Consider the following 21135-nt stretch of genomic DNA (forward strand, 5'->3'; position numbering starts at 1 on the left):
GCATCTTACACCCTTGAGAACTCCTACACGACCAACGGTTAGCTTTCATTCCATGTTTGATTATACCACCGCCCAAGAAGATTACAGAGACTGTCCTTACTACCGCATCCTTTGTTTCTCCTGCCTCTGACTCTGCCTCTGCGTCGACCTACATCTGTCACAATCTGGGCAATATTTGCAAGAAAAATGATTTCTGCATGGGTTTGGGACGCACACGTCTGTTAAAAGAAAATAAATATCATCGTCAGAATATAAAACACTACATCGAGACATACTGTCATTCATTAAAAATATATACAAACCCTTTTGACAGGTTGAAACAGTGGATTGTGAACCTTAACATTGTAATTTCGTGATTTAATTTGTCCTACATGGATCCTAACCGTTTCTCTTTTATGGAACCTCGATTTATGCTTTAATTTGCTATCGGGAATTAACTTTCACATCTGTGAACTAAATTTTGTGTGTGACTTATTTGTGTGAGTGGAAGTCAGAAAGACATCAGTTTGTCAACTGTCTCGCTTTATCTAACATGGCGGCTAAGTAGGTCATGAACGCGTCACTACCAGTAACAAGGTGCACGATACCAGAATTCCGAGCGAGATTCACAAGATGGCAGCGCCCATTCGTTGCCGGACAATATGGCAATATATTGTCTTCTGTGGCGTTTTCGGTGAATTTTTTAGTAAATGATCTGATCTCATGTAAAGAAATTAAGGAACTATGAACAACCTTATTAGTCGAGATTTCCATCTCCCAAAGATAGCGACATGCAGACAACACGGAAACTCTATAATCTTTTAATTTGCTTTCTTTGCCATATAAGGTGATTGTGTGTACCTACCCGGCGTCTATTACTAGATTGTTATAATTATGTAATATGCTTTAAGCTGTCAGTCGGATCAAGCCTCTCCAATCACGAGTCAAGTTCTCATTACAGCTCTGAGTCAAGGGTCTTCTCAGCTGTGTCTGTGAGTAAAATCTTCTCAACAGCGTCTAGGAGTCAAGTTTTTCCTAACACTAACCACCATCAACTTCGCTGTGTTTTGATTAGTTCAGCTTTTATAGCCAGGTGATAACTTATATCATGAGTCAAATCTTCTCTTGAGTAATCACAACTCAGAGTCAAGGGTCTTTCAGCTGTGTCTGCGAGTCTAGTCTCTTATCAACAGTCACCGCGACTCCGAGTCAGGTGTCTTCTCATCAGTGCTTAAGAGCCAAGTTTGTCCTGCCACTAGCCACCATCATGTTCACTGTGTTTTGATTTGTTTAGCTTATGAAGCCAGGTCATTGTTTCTCCAATCAAGAGTCAGGTCACTCTTCTCATGGGGAATAAAAACTCTGAGTTAAGGGTCTTCTCATCTGTGCCTGCGAGTCAAGTTTCTTCGCATGACTCACTGTGATTGTGTTAAGGGTCTTCTCAGCAGCGCGTATGAGTCAAATTCGTCCAGACATTAGCAATCAACCATATGCTGTATATTGGTTCTTGTTACAGCTTTTCCTACATGTACTCACAACAAGTCGCGTCCTCCTCTATAGATTTAGAGTGTAGTGTCCTAGTATTTGTTTTATGCTGTTACAGTGCTTATGAGTAAGTAGCCCCTGTACACCAGTCGGTATCTTTCTTGTATTCGTACTTACGTACTTCGTACTTAAGTTTAAGTCATATCTCCTCTTCTGCATATCAATCAATATGCGAGTGTTGGCAGGTTCAGTTTAACTACTTGTTCTGTGCATGTAAGATCCTTATTCATGGCAACCATTTTGTAGACGTTCTCGTGACACCTTCAACCTTTTTTTATATCTATCATTAGATATAGTCGTCATACAGAGCTTGTTATCCTCTTACATCTTAGGGGTGCGCTCCCACTACAGATTATCATCCTTAACACTTTCTCATTTGCACTGGTTCGTAGGATTAGACCTCGGAGTTGCACTTTAAGAAGAATGTAATTATCTTGCATCTGTCTCATGTACAGACACATAATCTTAGTGCTCCTTCAACTGCTATCTCATCTTTCAGTATTAGGTATGTTCAGCGTTTATTCCATACGTGATATAACCTTCAATCAGCTGAACTATGTCACTGACCACGTCTTATTTTAGAACACAATATTATATTTCATATGTAATAGGTGGTACATTATTTTCTACAGGCAGTTGTGTGATTCGCTTGAACTGATTATAATCAATCACATTCAAGTTTTCGATTATCGACATTTTTTCTTTCTTGGGGGCTCTCATTCGGTTACTTTTTTCATATGTAACCTCTTTCGATTTGGACTTGTTATTCGGGGAACTTCTTGCCCCCAATTCATTGTATTATGTTTTGTGTATTTATTTCATATGTAGATGATAAGCTTGGATCGCTCAAACTTCGGGTCGTCCCACCTAAAACAGTCTTAGCACAGCCGTCTGTTATAGCCACTAGCTGCTTACTCGGTGGCTTGAGATTGCTCAAGCTAGGGATCTCTCCTTTCTTAATTCAGTCATAGCTAGCTTAGCTTGTGATCGCTCAAGCTCGCTGGTTGCATGCCTCACTAGTATCATTGGTATTTTAATTGTTCAGGTGTATCTGTTCTAGCAGTGAGTCAAGTTTAATCATGTACTATTGTAAGTTGTGTTAATGTTATTTAGTTGTAAGAATGAGCAGCCCTAAGAATGCCAAAAAAATGATGATTAATATGAGCCTGAACAAGTTATTGGTTCCATTCAATACATTTTTTAATACATTATATTGCCAATTGTTGCATTTTCAGGATTTGTAGATAAAATGTTTGAAATGACAATATTGCAATTTCAGGATATTAACCGTATTTACTATATATAGGCTATAAAAGCATTATGATATGGTTTACCAGACAAAAATTACAATACACAATATTATAAATATACTTGTTTATTTCCAAATATTGCCTACAAATTTTATAAAGAACTTATAGATGAAAGTGTATTTATTATCATAGAGACAGCGTGTGAAAGATGAGTCAGATCCTAACAGAAGAGCCAAGTCACTATTTGTCAAACAATATGCGACTGCAGTTAATTGTCAATTTCCTAAGTTGTAATTTGAATACCTTTGAATAATATCCTGTGGCACTTATAAGATATCACTGGTAGCTGGCCACATTCGTGACCACCTCAGTGCAATGATGGTGACTACGAGATCTTGATTTATCGGCACTTACGGCGCATTGTACGATGTCAGATCCACTCGAGCCATATGAACAGTGTAATGTACAATGTTTCCACCATGATAGCTCCGACACTATTAAAGCCATTATGATTACTAGCTCTCTACTGGGCAGAGAACCATGATGGTACAATGTATGTACCATAGTAGCAAATATCCTATACTATTTAGGATACTATATATATATATATGTCTGTGTTCCGATATTCGTTGTACTTTATGTTTTGTAAAAGTATTGTCATATGATTGATTGGTACTGATCGGTTTTGAAAACTACGGCTGTGACTAGATTATTTTGCAGATAGATTTATCAGTATTACTGTTTATATAATATTTTTTTCGTTATAAAAATGTATTTTAATTATTAAACAACATGGAAATGATATGGCTCGCACGTGAATAAAATGTATTGTAAATGTAGATGAGTATGGGCATAAAGAAATGTTATGCTGTATGAAATAAACATGTGTGTTGGTTGTTGAAATTGATAGCGATCAGGTAAATATTTCATGATTAACAACCAGAAAATCGTTTTGACAGTAACTCACCTTTGCAAGCTACACCGTCACCAGAGAAACCTTCTTTGCATTGACAAGAAAATGAACCTTCTGTGTTTGTACAGTCCGCATCTTCTGAACAGTTGTTGTTTCCATTCTGACATTCATTTTCATCTGAAAGAGGAAAAAATGACATTTTATTGCAAGAATTCATAATATGGGTTCCTTACAACGTCAACTGTCGAACCAAGATTGCGGCTAATCGGCCATTTTATTGGTTTATCAGTAATACTGACTTTATCCATGTAGTTAATCAATATTTTCTCGTAATTAAACCTATTTCAAACATTGCAGAGTATGAAAATGATATAGCTATTACGACGTATATTGTAAATGTTGATAAGTATAGAAATATAGAAATGACATTTCTATATGTAATAAAGGTGGCTGTTGTTTACGGAGATCAGGTGAATGTTTTTGACAGCGGTTGGTTTGACAGTAACTCACCTAAACAAGTTACACCGTCACCAGAGAAACCGTCTTTGCATGCACAAGAAAATGAACCCTCTGTGTTTGTACAGTCCGCATTTTCCGAACAGTCATTGTTTCCATTCTGACATTCATTTACATCTGAAAGAGAAAAAAATGACATTTTGTTGCAAGAATTCAAAATATCAGTTCTATGGGACATGATCGCTATAAAGGCCAATGTAACGTCAACCAAATCCAAGATGGCCGCTTATCGGCCATTTTATTTTGTTTATCAAACCGGAAATCTCTTTCAGTATTTGACGTCTCAGGTCCATCTTGGACGGCTTTGACTAAATAACTGTATATCCATGTAGTGTAGTTAAGTATTTCATTGTAATAGATTTTTTTTATATGTTGAAGTGTATGGAAAGGATATCTATCACGTGAATAAAATGTATTGTAAACGTAAAAATATGGAAATGACATTGCCAAATGTAATTAGCATGCATGCTATATGTTATAAGTTTGTGGAGTTCAGATGAATATTTCTCGATTAACAATAAAAGCAATATTTTGACAGTAACTCACCTAAACAGGTTACACCGTCGCCACAGAAACCGTCTTTGCATTCACAAGAAAATGAACCTTCTGTGTTTGTACAGTCCGCATTTTCCGAACAGTTATTTTTTCCATTCAGACATTTATTTTCAGCTGAAAGAGGGAAAATTACATTTTGTTGCGAGAATTCAGAATAAAGGTTATGTGGGATAGGATCGCTATTGAGGTAAAAACAAGGAAAACCTTCAAAATCAAAGATGGTCGCACACCATAGCTTAAAATACCATCAAAACATAAAAACACTTCGAGTCTGACAGACAGCGATTTGTTTCGAGGCTTTCACCAAATCTTTTTAGCAAAACCACTCTTTGCAGGATCATCGAGGCCATTGCCTGCTGATGTAACACCATTTGCACGGTCTGTTCCTATCCAAATATGTGTCTAATTGCCATAAAAGGATGATTAAGTGACAGAACATGACATTATAGTGTCCTGACAGGAAATCTGTGTCAGTAAAGGACGTTATACAATGTCAGTAAAGGAATTATACAATGTCAGTAAAGGAATCATACAATGTCAGTAAAGGACGTTATATAATGTCAGTAAAGGACGTTATACAATGTCAGTAAAGGACGTTATACAATGTCAGTAAAGGAATCATACAATGTCAGTAAAGGACGTTATACAATGTCAGTAAAGGACGTTATACAATGTCAGTAAAGGACGTTATACAATGTCAGTAAAGGAATCATACAATGTCAGTAAAGGACGTTATATAATGTCAGTAAAGGACGTTATACAATGTCAGTAAAGGACGTTATACAATGTCAGTAAAGGAATCATACAATGTCAGTAAAGGACGTTATACAATGTCAGTAAAGGAATCATACAATGTCAGTAAAGGACGTTATACAATGTCAGTAAAGGACGTTATACAATGTCAGTAAAGGAATCATACAATGTCAGTAAAGGACGTTATACAATGTCAGTAAAGGAATTATACAATGTCAGTAAAGGAATCATACAATGTCAGTAAAGGACGTTATATAATGTCAGTAAAGGACGTTATACAATGTCAGTAAAGGACGTTATACAATGTCAGTAAAGGAATCATACAATGTCAGTAAAGGACGTTATACAATGTCAGTAAAGGACGTTATACAATGTCAGTAAAGGACGTTATACAATGTCAGTAAAGGAATCATACAATGTCAGTAAAGGACGTTATACAATGTCAGTAAAGGACGTTATACAATGTCAGTAAAGGAATCATACAATGTCAGTAAAGGACGTTATATAATGTCAGTAAAGGACGTTATATAATGTCAGTAAAGGACGTTATACAATGTCAGTAAAGGACGTTATACAATGTCAGTAAAGGAATCATACAATGTCAGTAAAGGACGTTATACAATGTCAGTAAAGGACGTTATACAATTATTGCCCTTGTTCCGGGTTGACATGAATATTTGACCACCCGAGAGGTGTCATGTCACCCGAGGGCGTAGCCCGAGGGTGACATGACACCTCAAGGGTGGGCAAATATTCATGTCAACTCGGAACAAGGGCAGTAATTGTTTTATTATACCGAAAAAAACATAAGTGAATTAATTTTGGTATCAATAAGTTTATTTATTACTATCAACAGTTTTTAAGAAAAGTTTTTAAGAGGTACCCCATCGTCTTTCTGGACCCGGTATAAAATTCTCCCAGTTGAACTTTCAATGTATGGACGTCGAAGTTTTCACAATCCTTTGGTCTAGGCCTACCTGTTGCAGATAGGAAATGTCTAAAGGAATCCACGGCCACATTGATGACCCTTTTGGTGTTTTTAGAATCCTTTTCTTGCAATAATTTCGCCAATTCCTCCTCTGTTGGCAGACGATAGCGTCCGCCGGCAGCCATTGTTGTTGTCAAGCAGAATACTCGGAACTTCTCTGATTCGACTACTTTTGAAGACGTTACGGAAGAGAGTTCCGAGTTGGGGCTCACGAGAGGGTGACATAACGATTTTGGAGGGCTCACGAGAGGGTGACATAACGAATGTTTTTAATCACGTGACATGGTTTTCACTAATCAGAAGCTGTGATACAAGTCTGAGGTATAATAATATATAATGTCAGTAAAGGACGTTATACAATGTCAGTAAAGGAATCATACAATGTCAGTAAAGAACGTTATACAATGTCAGTTATGGACGTTATATAATGTCAGTAAAGAACGTTATATAATGTCAGTAAAGGACGTTATATAATGTCAGTAAAGAACGTTATACAATGTCAGTTAAGGACGTTATATAATGTCAGTAAAGAACGTTATATAATGTCAGTAAAGAACGTTATACAATGTCAGTAAAGGAATTATACAATGTCAGTAAAGGAATCATACAATGTCAGTAAAGGACGTTATACAATGTCAGTAAAGGACGTTATATAATGTCAGTAAAGGACGTTATACAATGTCAGTAAAGGACGTTATACAATGTCAGTAAAGGACGTTATACAATGTCAGTAAAGGACGTTATATAATGTCAGTAAAGGACGTTATACAATGTCAGTAAAGGACGTTATACAATGTCAGTAAAGGACGTTATACAATGTCAGTAAAGGACGTTATACAATGTCAGTAAAGGACGTTATATAATGTCAGTAAAGGACGTTATATAATGTCAGTAAAGGACGTTATATAATGTCAGTAAAGGACGTTATATAATGTCAGTAAAGGACGTTATACAATGTCAGTAAAGGACGTTATACAATGTCAGTAAAGGACGTTATACAATGTCAGTAAAGGACGTTATACAATGTCAGTAAAGGACGTTATATAATGTCAGTTAAGGACGTTATACAATGTCAGTAAAGGATGTTATACAATGTCAGTAAAGGACGTTATATAATGTCAGTAAAGGACGTTATACAATGTCAGTTAAGGACGTTATACAATGTCAGTAAAGGAATCATACAATGTCAGTAAAGGAATCATACAATGTCAGTAAAGGACGTTATACAATGTCAGTAAAGGACGTTATACAATGTCAGTAAAGGACGTTATACAATGTCAGTAAAGAACGTTATACAATGTCAGTAAAGGACGTTATATAATGTCAGTAAAGGAATTATACAATGTCAGTAAAGGAATCATACAATGTCAGTAAAGGAATCATACAATGTCAGTAAAGGACGTTATACAATGTCAGTTAAGGACGTTATACAATGTCAGTTAAGGACGTTATACAATGTCAGTTAAGGAATTATATAATGTCAGTATAGGAATTATATAATGTCAGTAAAGAACGTTGTATAATATCAGTAAAGAACGTTATACAATATCAGTAAAGGAATTATAAAATGTCAGTAAAGAACGTTGTATAATATCAGTAACTGACGTCGAAGTTTTCAAAATCTTTGGTCTACCTGTTGCAGATAAGAAATGTCTAAAGGAATTCACGGCCCCATTGATGACCCTTTTCGTGTTTTTAGAATCCTTTTCTTGCAATAAATGACATACCGAATGTTTTTAATCACGTGACATGGTTTTCACTAATCAGAAGCTGTGATACAAGTCTGAGGTATAATAATATATGATGTCATTTACTGACGTTATATGATGTCATTTACTGACATTTTATGATGTCCTTTACAGACATTATATGACCAAAGGATTTTGAAAACTTCGACGTCCATACATTGAACGTTCGACTTGGAGAATTGTATGCCGGGGTCCAGAAAGACGATGGGGTACCTCTTAAATTTCAATAATTATTATAAGTAAATTAATCACATTAGTCAATCGACTACACGTATTAAGCCTGGCTACAAGTTGACATTTTACTTTTTGGTCTGCCATTTTAATGACAGTTGACAAACGTTCACAATAATATGTTGAACATTTCTATCACAGATGAAGAAACATTCGGGGTACTGGGTTATATTAATTTATTATTTATTTAAAGTGAATTTATCTATAAAAGGAAATGAATATTAGAATTCTATGGCTATAGGTTGATTACAATTGAGCATTTGTTGAATAGTTGATGAATTAATGAACTAAATTTTCTTAAAAACTGTTGATAGTAATAAATAAACTTATTGATTCCAAAATTGATTCACTTATGTTTTTTTATGGTATAATAAAACAATGACATGCCACCTCTCAGGTGGTCAAATATTCATGTCAACCCGGAACAAGGGCAACAATTGTATAATGTCAGTACAGTACGTTATAATGTCAGTACAGTACGTTAAAGTGTCAGTACTACTGGACATTATAGTGTCAGTTCTGGGCGTTAAAGTGTCAGTACATGATATTATAATGTCAGTACAGCACGTTATAGTGGCAGTAAAGTACGTTATCGTGTCGGTAATGTACGCTATAGTGTTAGAACACTACTTTATAGTGTCAGTACAGGACGTTATATTGTCGGTAAAGTACGTTATAGAGTCGGTACAGTACCTTATAGGAGCGGTACAGGATGTTATAGAATCAGTATATAACGTTATATTGTCAGTGCATGATGCATAAGTGTCAGTACATGACAATATACTGTCAGTACAGTACTTTATAGTGTCAGTACATGACGTTATAATGTCAGAACAGTACGTTATACTGTCAGAACAGTACGTTATAGTGTCAGTACAGTACGTAATAGTGCCAGCATAGGACGTTATAGGACCAGTACAGGACGATATCGTGTCAGTACAGGACGTTATAGTGCCAGCACAGGACGTTATAGGACCAATACAGGACGATATCGTGTCAGTACAGGACGTTATAATGTCAGAACAGTACCTTATAATGTCAGAACAGTACGTTATACTGTCAGAACAGTACGTTATAGTGTCAGTACAGTACGTAATAGTGCCAGCACAGGACGTTATAGGACCAGTACAGGACGATATCGTGTCAGTACAGGACGTTATAATGTCAGAACAGTACGTTATAATGTCAGAACAGTACGTTATAATGTCAGAACAGTACGTTATAGTGGCAGTACAGTACGTTATAGTGTCACCACAGTACGTTAAAGTGTCAATACAGGACGTAAAAGTGTCAGTACAGTACGTTATAATGTCAGAATAGCACGTTATAATGTCAGTACAGTACGTTATAGTGTCAGTACAGTACGTTATAGTGTCAGTACAGGACGTTATAGTGTCAGTACAGGACGTTATAATGTCAGAACAGTACGTTATAATGTCAGTAAATGACGTTATAGTGTCAGTTCATAACGTTATAGTGTCAGTACAGGATGTTATAGTGTCAGTACAGTACGTTATAGTGTCAGTACAGTACATTATGGTGTCAGTACAGTACGTTATAATGTCAGTACAGTACGGTATAGTGTCAGTACAGGATGTGATATAAGTAAATAAGGTCAGTACCAGATGTTATGATGTCAGTGCAGGATATTAAAGTATGTACTCTCAACAAAACACATTATATTATAGGGACATGATGATATAGTGTCAATACTATTATCTCAGTAAACTATCTTACGTATTTGAGCGAAATGCATCAACCAGCCCGCCTCGTTTACGTCGCCGTCAGTAAAGAAGTTCACCACAACACTGGATTGGATGTTGTTTCTCTCTAACTTATTGAATGCCTGACCACATCCAGTGAGTGGATCTCCATTATCTATAACACAAACATGAAGCGATTAAGATTTCGACCAATCAGGGGCAACCATTTCCTTAGCAGTATGATTGTCAAGGCAACAAAACTCATAAAGTGCTATTTGGCGAATCCTGATACTTATATATACTGAAGCGAATGAATGTAAATATTGTGATTAATAAACGATCTGTATCTGTATAGTCTTGCTCAAGTCCTTGAATAGGTATATGTTTGTAAGAGCGATTCTGATTGGTTGGTTCCATCCTGGCCGGGGGTATAAATAGAGGCTCCATCAGACGGGCAGGCTGAGTTGTTCCCCAGCTCGCTTGGACGAAGGAACACACAGCGTTACAAAAGAGGTAAATAAAAGTAAACAGTGACCAAGCTGAATAAGTTTGGGCCTAGCTGCATAAGTTAGGGTTCCACTGTTCTACCAATATCACGTATCGTTACAGGGTATCACAGTACAGGGCGACGTACTGTGTTACGGTAACTGTGACAGGTACCGAGACAAGTGTTTGGTGTGTTTTGGTAAACGGGTGACTCGGTCAAAGGGTGTCTCGGTAAAGGTAGTCGCAGTCACGGTGTACGTGTGTCGCAGTCAAGTTGATGGTGTACGGGTGTAGGTACATTGTGATACAGTTGGTTTATCTAGGTAATAGGTTGTATTCAGGCTATCACAGCGTTAAATATTTACCAGGCGTAAATAAGGTAATCATTACATATTGAAGTCAGGTAGACTAGCCATTGTTTTGTATATATTGTCGGCAATGTTTATGTTTTCTTACAACAGATATATACTGGGTCCAAGATGGAACTTGGTAGCGGACTGTAGGCACGCAACCGTTACAATTCCAAATGTTATCACAAATATTTAAAGTTTGCCCTGGATTTTATTGCCATGGTGATGATTTTGGAAACATCTGATGTGTCAAAATATGTCAAAATACATACTTTGTTTCATTGAATTTAGCCCGTCGGTTAAGGAGCGAATGTGCGGACAAAATTGTTATATGAACTTTGAAGAACATCTAGTGTTGTACATTATTTATAATCAACAAACAATTATGCATTACCAAACGTCAAGGTCACTCGATCTGCATCAGGACAAACGTTCTCAGTTGACATGTAAACAACGGACAGGGATAGAGTTCCTCCATTCTTGGGTGTAACAGTGAAAGTACAATCCAGGCTAGAAATACACAGAGCTTGTGTTACACAACCAGTGGTTACCCTTATAGAAATATAAAACTAAAGGGGGTTACTGACTACAAAACGCAGACATGATTCACTACAATACATGGACATGACTCACTACAATACATGGACACAAACATGACTGACTTCAATACACATAAATGACTCGCTACAATACACGGACATGACTCAATACAATACACAGACATGACTGATTTCAATACACATAAATGACTCGCTACAATACAGGGACATGACTCAATACAATACACAGACATGACTCACTACAATGCACAGACATAACTCAATACAATACACAGACATAACTCACTACAATAAACACTCATGACTCACTACAATACACGGACATGACTCACTACAACACACGAACAAGGCTTACACCAATACACAAACATGACTGACTTCAATACACAGAAATGACTCGCTACAATACATGGACATGACTCAATACAATACACAGACATGACTCACTACAATACACAAACATGACTGACTTCAATACACATAAATGACTCGCTACAATACACGGACATGACTCACTAAAATGCACAGACATGACTCACTACAATGCACAGCCATGACTCAATACAATACACAGACATGACTCAATACAATACACAGACATGACTCACTACAATACACGGACATGACTCAATACAATACACAAACATGACTGGCTTCAATACACATAAATGACTCACTACAATACACGGACATGACTCAATACACGTGACTCGCTACAATACACGGACATGACTCACTACAATACACAGACATGATTCAGTACAATACACAGACGTGACTCGCTACAATACACGGACATGACTCAGTACAATACACAGACGTGACTCGCTACAATACACGGACATGACTCACTACAATACACGGACAAGGCTTGCTACAATACACAAATATGACTGACTTCAATACACATAAATGACTCGCTACAATACACAGACGTGACTCAATACAATACACAGACATGACTCACTACAATGCACAGACATAACTCAATACAATACACAGACATGACTCACTACACTAAACACTCATGACTCACTACAATACACGGACATGACTCAATACAATACACGGACATGACCCAGTACAATACACAGACGTGACTCGCTACAATACACGGACATGACTCACTACAATACACAGACATGACTCAGTACAATACACAGACGTGACTCGCTACAATACACGGACATGACTCACTACAATACACAGACATGATTCAGTACAATACACAGACGTGACTCGCTACAATACACAGACGTGACTCGCTACAATACACGGACATGACTCACTACAATGCACAGACATAACTCAATACAATACACAGACATGACTCACTACAATACACAAACATGACTGACTTCAATACACATAAATGACTCGCTACAATACACAGACATGACTTACTACAATGCACAAACATAACTCAATACAATACACAGACATAACTCACTACAATAAACACTCATGACTCACTACAATACACGGACATGACTCAATACAATACACCGACATGACCCAGTACAATACACAGACGTGACTCGCTACAATACACGGACATGACTCACTACAATACACAGACATGATTCAGTACAATACACAGACGTGATTCGCTACAATACACGGACATGACTCAGTACAATACACAGACGTGACTCGCTACAATACACGGACATGACTCACTACAATACACGGACAAGGCTTGCTACAATACACAAATATGACTGACTTCAATACACATAAATGACTCGCTACAATACACAGACGTGACTCAATACAATACACAGACATGACTCACTACAATACACGGACGTGACTCGCTACAATACACGGACATGACTCACTACAATACACAGACATGATTCAGTACAATACACAGACGTGACTCGCTACAATACACGGACATGACTCATTACAATACACGGACATGACTCAATACAATACACGGACATGACTCAATACAATACACGGACATGACTCATTACAATACACAGACATGACTCGTTACAATACACGGACATTACTGACAGCTATTATAATGATTGTACAGTATTATATTGTAATGTATATTTTGAAAAGGTATAAAATCTATTTATTGATATACTTAATGATTTCTAAATTTTCATTATTGTGTACTTTATTTCTATTTTCACTTACGAATCTTCATAGTTGGAAGGAAAATTCCCTGATGAAATATATAATGTGCCATCATTTTCCAACTCAATTGTTTGCCCGTTTTTTCCTTGGCAGTCTGGAGGAGATTCAATAACACACACAATCAACATAACATTAACACAATCATCTGAAGTCGATTTTTAAAACAAACATTATTCCTTTAAATATTGACTTGAGTAAACATAACCTTTCAACTTTCCTCAACTTATGAACGCCTTTTCCTCTAATACAGTTCATATACATGTATTGAATAAGGTAAACACAACACCTCGTGACAGTAGTGTATAAAGTAATCACAACACTTCGTGACAGTGGGAACTAAATTAAATACAACGCCTGGTGACGGTAGTAACTAAGGTAAACACAACGCCTGGTGACGGTAGTAACTAAGGTAAACACAACGCCTGGTGACGGTAGTAAATAACGTAAACACTCAGCCTAGTGATATTGTTAAATAAGGTAAATACAACACCTTGAGACATTTGTAAAAAATATAAACTTAACACCTCGTGACAGTGGTAACTAAGATAAACACAACGCCTAGTGACGATAGAAAATAAGGTAAACACAACGCCTAGTGACATTTGTAAATAAAGCAAACACAACGCCTAGTGACGGTAGTAACTAAGGTAAACACGGCGCCTAGTGACAGTAATAAATAAGGTAAACACAACGCCTAGATACATTTGTAAATAATGTAAACGCAACGCCTAGTTACACTACAATACACAGACGTGACTCGCTACAATACACGGACATGACTCATTACAATACACGGACATGACTCAATACAATACACGGACATGACTCAATACAATACACGGACATGACTCATTACAATACACAGACATGACTCGTTACAATACACGGACATTACTGACAGCTATTATAATGATTGTACAGTATTATATTGTAATGTATATTTTGAAAAGGTATAAAATCTATTTATTGATATACTTAATGATTTCTAAATTTTCATTATTGTGTACTTTATTTCTATTTTCACTTACGAATCTTCATAGTTGGAAGGAAAATTCCCTGATGAAATATATAATGTGCCATCATTTTCCAACTCAATTGTTTGCCCGTTTTTTCCTTGGCAGTCTGGAGGAGATTCAATAACACACACAATCAACATAACATTAACACAATCATCTGAAGTCGATTTTTAAAACAAACATTATTCCTTTAAATATTGACTTGAGTAAACATAACCTTTCAACTTTCCTCAACTTATGAACGCCTTTTCCTCTAATACAGTTCATATACATGTATTGAATAAGGTAAACACAACACCTCGTGACAGTAGTGTATAAAGTAATCACAACACTTCGTGACAGTGGGAACTAAATTAAATACAACGCCTGGTGACGGTAGTAACTAAGGTAAACACAACGCCTAGTGACGGTAGTAAATAAGATAAACACAACGCCTTGTGACAGTAGCTAATAAGGTAAATACAACGCCTAGTGACAGTAGTAAATAAGGTAAACACAACGCGTAGTGACGGTAGTTAATAAGGTAAACACAACGCCTACGACTGTCATTAGGCGTTAGAATATTCATTTTGCAATATGCCAACCTTCGTTATCTGTGGACACTGCTATGTAGCCGAATTCGAGTACTGGAATCTTGTTGGTGTTTGCGGCTACATCTAATGTGACCTTGACCTTTGTCCCCGTGGAAGTCGTAGGAGTTAATCCTATAAGTTTTGAAGATGTAACGGTGGTAATTACGGCATCTGGAAATCGAAAAATAGTATAATGCTTGATGAAATTCTTATGTACTCTCAAACTTCTACATTGGATCAATCTTATCTATAAGCCTCCGCGAACGATAACGTCTGCAGCAATAAAGTTTTAACTGCAGAACCTTTATCCTCAAAACATTATCTTTAGACTAGATAATAAATAAACAGATCAAATAAAAATGAATAAATTACTGAATAGATTGAAACCACTTAAATCTATACTTTACATCTTGGTTACAAACTACCAATCACTATGTACACACGTTTGGTTTTGTTTAAAGATTCAATATGACCAAATCTAGTGATTGGTTGGATGCTCATGGAGTGATGTCTTTATTTTCTTTGCCCCTAACATCGCTGTAAAGTACTAGACTGAAACAGCGGAGTGGTGAGGTTAAAAATGTTGTAAAGTGTGGTTGGATTTAATCCAAGGTGTTTGAAAACACACAAAATATGGCTATAATAAGGAAACCGTAAGTGTAGCTCGAAATCGATCAAAAGAAAGATAAGCCCAGGTACCCCGGAAGGGTAAGCGTCTTCTACTACATCGACGATACCTGTCATACAAAACTAGGTCAAATCCGGGTAAATAAGGTCACAGGTCAAATCCTGGTAAACGAGGTCATAATCTCCAATGAGATTTAGGGTGGTGACAACAGAACCACTAGGCATATTAAAAAGCATGCACCACGAATATTTCCAAATGACATCATGATGTCGACCATATTAAGTCTTTCCCGTTGTCTTCATCAATCTGTATCTCCCTAACCTGAAACGATACTTAATTTAGTTCCAAAGGGGATGATCTTTTATTAATTGTCCCAGTCCTTCATGTCTACCACTAAAACAAGCCACATTGCAATTCTAACAATATCGGATGTATTTGCCGATATGATATCAAATGCAGATGAAAAAAAAATCTTGACATGACCTTTGACCTCAAACAAAGAGTAAGTCGATGTAATTCTCGCCGGTGACATTTGCAAGGTTTATCAAAGAATATACCCCTTTTAAGATGCACAAAAAAGACAATTGAAAGAAAAGTCGAGATGAAGTTTAGCAGGATATTTCAAATCAAATCCATTAGCTGACATCACATTTTACCAGAGGCATCTTTGAACTCGGCCTTGTTGTTTACAGGGTCAGAGCTATCGAGGGATGTGTTCGAAAATTCCACAGCGATGGTGGTTGAGGCAGACTCAGCGGAAATCACCCATTCACAGTTGAGGCCGCTTAAACATGTACAAAAAAAAACATTAATTGCATTTAAGACAGGAATCATTTTTCTTACTTATTGATACTTAAGTGGTTTAGCTGACTGAGGTGTGTGAGTGGTTTAGTTGACTGAGGTGTGTGAGTGGTTTAGGTGACTGAAATGTGAGCGGTTCAGTTGACTGAGATGTTTTAGTGGTTTAGTTGACAGAGTTGGGAGTAGTTTAGTTGACTAAGGTGTGGGAGTTGTTTAGATGACTGATTTTTGATTCGTTTAGTTGACGGTGTGTGAGTGGTTAAGTTGACTGAGTTGTGTTCGAGGTTTAAATGACTGCATTGTGATTGGTTTAGTTGACTGAGATGTGAGTTGCTTAGTTGACTGAGGCGTGAATGGTTTAGTTGACTGTGGTGTGTGATTGGTTAAGGTGATTAAATTGTCATTGGTTTAGTTGACTGAGATGTGGATGGTTCAGTTGAATGAGATATGTGAGTGGTTTAGTTGACTGTGGTGTGAGTTGTTTAGTTGACTGAGGTGTATGAGTGGTTTAGTTGACTGAGGTGTATGAATGGTTTAGTTGACTGAGGTGTATGAGTGGTTTAGTTGACTGAGGTGTATGAGTGGTTTAGTTGACTAAGGTGTGTGTGTGGTTTAGTTGACTGAGGTGTATGTGTGGTTTCGCTGACTGAGGTGTATGAGTGGTTTAGTTGACTGAGGTGTGTGTGTGGTTTAGTTGACTGAGGTGCATGAGTGGTTTAGTTGACAGGTGTGTGTGTGGTTTAGTTGACTGAGGTGTATGAGTGGTTTAGTTGACTGAGGTGTATGAGTGGTTTAGTTGACTGAGGTGTATGAGTGGTTTAGTTGACTGAGGTGTATGAGTGGTTTCGCTGACTGAGGTGTGTAGTGGTTTAGTTGACTGAGGTGTGTGTGTGGTTTAGTTGACTGAGGTGTATGAGTGGTTTAGTTGACTGAGGTGTGTGGGTGTGGTTTCGCTGACTGAGGTGCATGAGTGGTTTAGTTGACTGAGGTGTATGAGTGGTTTAGTTGACTGAGGTGTGTGTGTGGTTTAGTTGACTGAGGTGTGTGTGTGGTTTAGTTGACTGAGGTGTATGTATGGTTTAGTTGACTGAGGTGTGTGTGTGGTTTAGTTGACTGAGGTGTTTGTGTGGTTTAGTTGACTGAGGTGTTTGTGTGGTTTCGCTGACTGAGGTGCATGAGTGGTTTAGTTGACTGAGGTGTATGAATGGTTTAGTTGACTGAGGTGTATGAGTGGTTTAGTTGACTGAGGTGTATGAGTGGTTTCGCTGACTGAGGTGTGTAGTGGTTTAGTTGACTGAGGTGTGTGTGTGGTTTAGTTGACTGAGGTGTATGAGTGGTTTAGTTGACTGAGGTGTGTGGGTGTGGTTTCGCTGACTGAGGTGCATGAGTGGTTTAGTTGACTGAGGTGTATGAGTGGTTTAGTTGACTGAGGTGTGTGTGTGGTTTAGTTGACTGAGGTGTGTGTGTGGTTTAGTTGACTGAGGTGTATGAGTGGTTTAGTTGACTGAGGTGTGTGGGTGTGGTTTCGCTGACTGAGGTGTATGAGTGGTTTAGTTGACTGAGGTGTATGAGTGGTTTCGCTGACTGAGGTGCATGAGTGGTTTAGTTGACTGAGGTGTATGAGTGGTTTAGTTGACTGAGGTGTATGAGTGGTTTAGTTGACTGAGGTGTATGTGTGGTTTAGTTGACTGGGGTGTATGAGTGGTTTAGTTGACTGAGGTGTGTGTGTGGTTTCGCTGACTGAGGTGTGTGGGTGGTTTAGTTGACTGTGGTGTGAGTTTTTTAGTTGACTGAGGTGTATGAGTGGTTTAGTTGACTGAGGTGTATGAGTGATTTAGTTGACTGAGGTTTGTGTGTGGTTTAGTTGACTGAGGTGTGTGTGTGTGGTTTAGTTGACTGGGGTGTATGAGTGGTTTAGTTGACTGAGGTGTATGAGTGGTTTAGCTGACTGAGGTGTGTGTGTGGTTTAGTTGACTGAGGTGTATGAGTGGTTTGGTTGACTGAGGTGTATGTGTGGTTTCGCTGACAGAGGTGTATGAGTGGTTTCGCTGACTGAGGTGTATGAGTGGTTTCGCTGACTGAGGTGTGTGTGTGGTTTAGTTGACTGAGGTGTGTGTGACTTCGCTGACTGAGGTGTATGAGTGGTTTAGTTGACTGAGGTGTGTGTGTGGTTTAGTTGACTGAGGTGTATGAGTGGTTTAGTTGACTGAGATGTATGAGTGGTTTAGTTGACTGAGGTGTGTGTGTGGTTTCGCTGACTGAGGTGTATGAGTGGTTTAGTTGACTGAGGTGTGTGTGTGGTTTAGTTGACTGAGGTGTGTGCGTGGTTTAGTTGACTGAGGTGTATGAGTGGTTTAGTTGACTGAGGTGTGTGTGTGGTTTAGTTGACTGAGGTGTGTGTCTGGTTTAGTTGACTGAGATGTATGAGTGGTTTAGTTGACTGAGGTGTATGAGTGGTTTAGTTGACTGAGGTGTATGAGTGGTTTAGTTGACTGAGGTGTGTGTGTGGTTTAGTTGACTGAGGTGTGTGTGTGGTTTAGTTGACTGAGGTGTATGAGTGGTTTAGTTGACTGAGGTGTATGAATGGTTTAGTTGACTGAGGTGTATGAGTGGTTTATTTGACTGAGGTGTGTGTGTGGTTTAGTTGACTGAGGTGTATGTGTGGTTTAGTTGACTGAGGTGTATGAGTGGTTTAGTTGACTGAGGTGTATGTGTGGTTTAGTTGACTGAGGTGTGTGTGTGTGGTTTAGTTGACTGAGGTGTGTGTGTGGTTTCGCTGACTGAGGTGTATGAGTGGTTTAGTTGACTGAGGTGTATGAGTGGTTTAGTTGACTGAGGTGTGTGTGTGGTTTAGTTGACTGAGGTGTATGAGTGGTTTAGTTGACTGAGGTGTGTGTGTGGTTTAGTTGACTGAGGTGTATGTGTGGTTTAGTTGACTAAGGGGTGATTGGTTAAGTTGACGGAGATGTATGAGCGGTTTAAATTACTTACGCAGTAGGTTCTTCGTCACAGGTGATACCATGCTTATGGTAGACATTTGTTTCTGCCTTCAATTCACTGCTATCAGAGTTACATTCACAAACACCTCTCACTGTAACATAGGGACGTACTAGCATCAGGATTATATAGTCACCTCTCATTGTAACATACGGACGTACTAACATCAGAGTTATATAAACACCTCTCACTGTAACATACGGACGTACTAGCATCAGAGTTATATAATTTCCTCTCACTGTAACATACGGACGTACTAACATCAGGGTTATATAATCACCCCTCACTGTAACATACAGACGTACTGACATCAGGGCTATATAATCACCCCTCACTGTAACATAAAGACCTACTAGCATCAGGGTTATATAATCACCTCTCACTGTAACATACAGACGTACTTACATCAGGGTTATATAATCACCCATCACTGTAACATACGGACGTTCTAACAGCAGGGTTATATAATCACTCCTCACTGTAACATACGGACGTACTGACATCAGGGTTTTATAATCACCTCTCGCTGTAACATACGGACGTACTAACATCAGGGTTATATAATCACCTCTCACTGTAACATACAGACGTACTGACATCAGGGTTATATAATCACCCCTCACTGTAACATACAGACGTACTAACATCAGGGTTATATAATCACCCCTCACTGTAACATACAGACGTACTAACATCAGGGTTATATAATAACCCCTCACTGTAACATACAGACGTACTAACATCAGCGTTATATAATCACCTCTCACTGTAACATACAGACGTACTAACATCAGGGTTATATAATCACCTCTCACTGTAACATACAGACGTACTAACATCAGGGTTATATAATCACCTCTTACAGTAACATACAGACGTACTAACATCAGGGTTATATAATCACCCCTCACTGTAACATACAGACGTGCTGACATCAGGGTTTTATAATCACCTCTCACTGTAACATGAAAACGTACTGACATCAGGGTTACATAATCATCCCTCACTGTAACATACGGACGTTCTAACATCAGGGTTATATAATTACATCTCACTGTAACATACAGACGTACTAACATCAGGGTTATATAATCACCCCTCACTGTAACATCCAGACGTACTAACATCAGGGTTATATAATCACCCCTCACTGTAACATCCAGACGTACTAACATCAGGGTTATATAATCACCTCTTACAGTAACATACAGACGTACTAACATCAGGGTTATATAATCACCCCTCACTGTAACATAAAAACGTACTGACATCAGGGTTACATAATCATCCCTCACTGTAACCTACAGACGTACTAAAATCAGGGTTATATAGTCACCTCTCACTGTAACATACAGACGTACTAACATCAGGGTTATATAATCACCCCTCA

At 38.0% G+C, this 21135-nt stretch overlaps 1 protein-coding gene across 1 annotated transcript in view; it reads right to left on the reverse strand.

The window, feature by feature from the left end:
- LOC117317559 (cubilin-like) overlaps positions 1-21135 on the reverse strand; it is a 34110-nt gene that overhangs the window by 3138 nt on the left and 9837 nt on the right. The window contains exons 3-12 of the mRNA XM_033872384.1: positions 19740-19839; positions 16604-16731; positions 15332-15490; positions 14760-14853; positions 11412-11527; positions 10216-10356; positions 4750-4872; positions 4198-4320; positions 3742-3864; positions 101-218 (exon numbers count right to left, since the gene is read on the reverse strand). Coding sequence (XP_033728275.1) covers positions 101-218; positions 3742-3864; positions 4198-4320; positions 4750-4872; positions 10216-10356; positions 11412-11527; positions 14760-14853; positions 15332-15490; positions 16604-16731; positions 19740-19839 — 1225 coding nt within the window. The remainder of the gene's footprint in view (positions 1-100; positions 219-3741; positions 3865-4197; positions 4321-4749; positions 4873-10215; positions 10357-11411; positions 11528-14759; positions 14854-15331; positions 15491-16603; positions 16732-19739; positions 19840-21135) is intronic.

This window comes from Pecten maximus, chromosome 19 (genome assembly GCF_902652985.1).
Source record: "Pecten maximus chromosome 19, xPecMax1.1, whole genome shotgun sequence".
Taxonomy (NCBI): domain Eukaryota; kingdom Metazoa; phylum Mollusca; class Bivalvia; order Pectinida; family Pectinidae; genus Pecten; species Pecten maximus.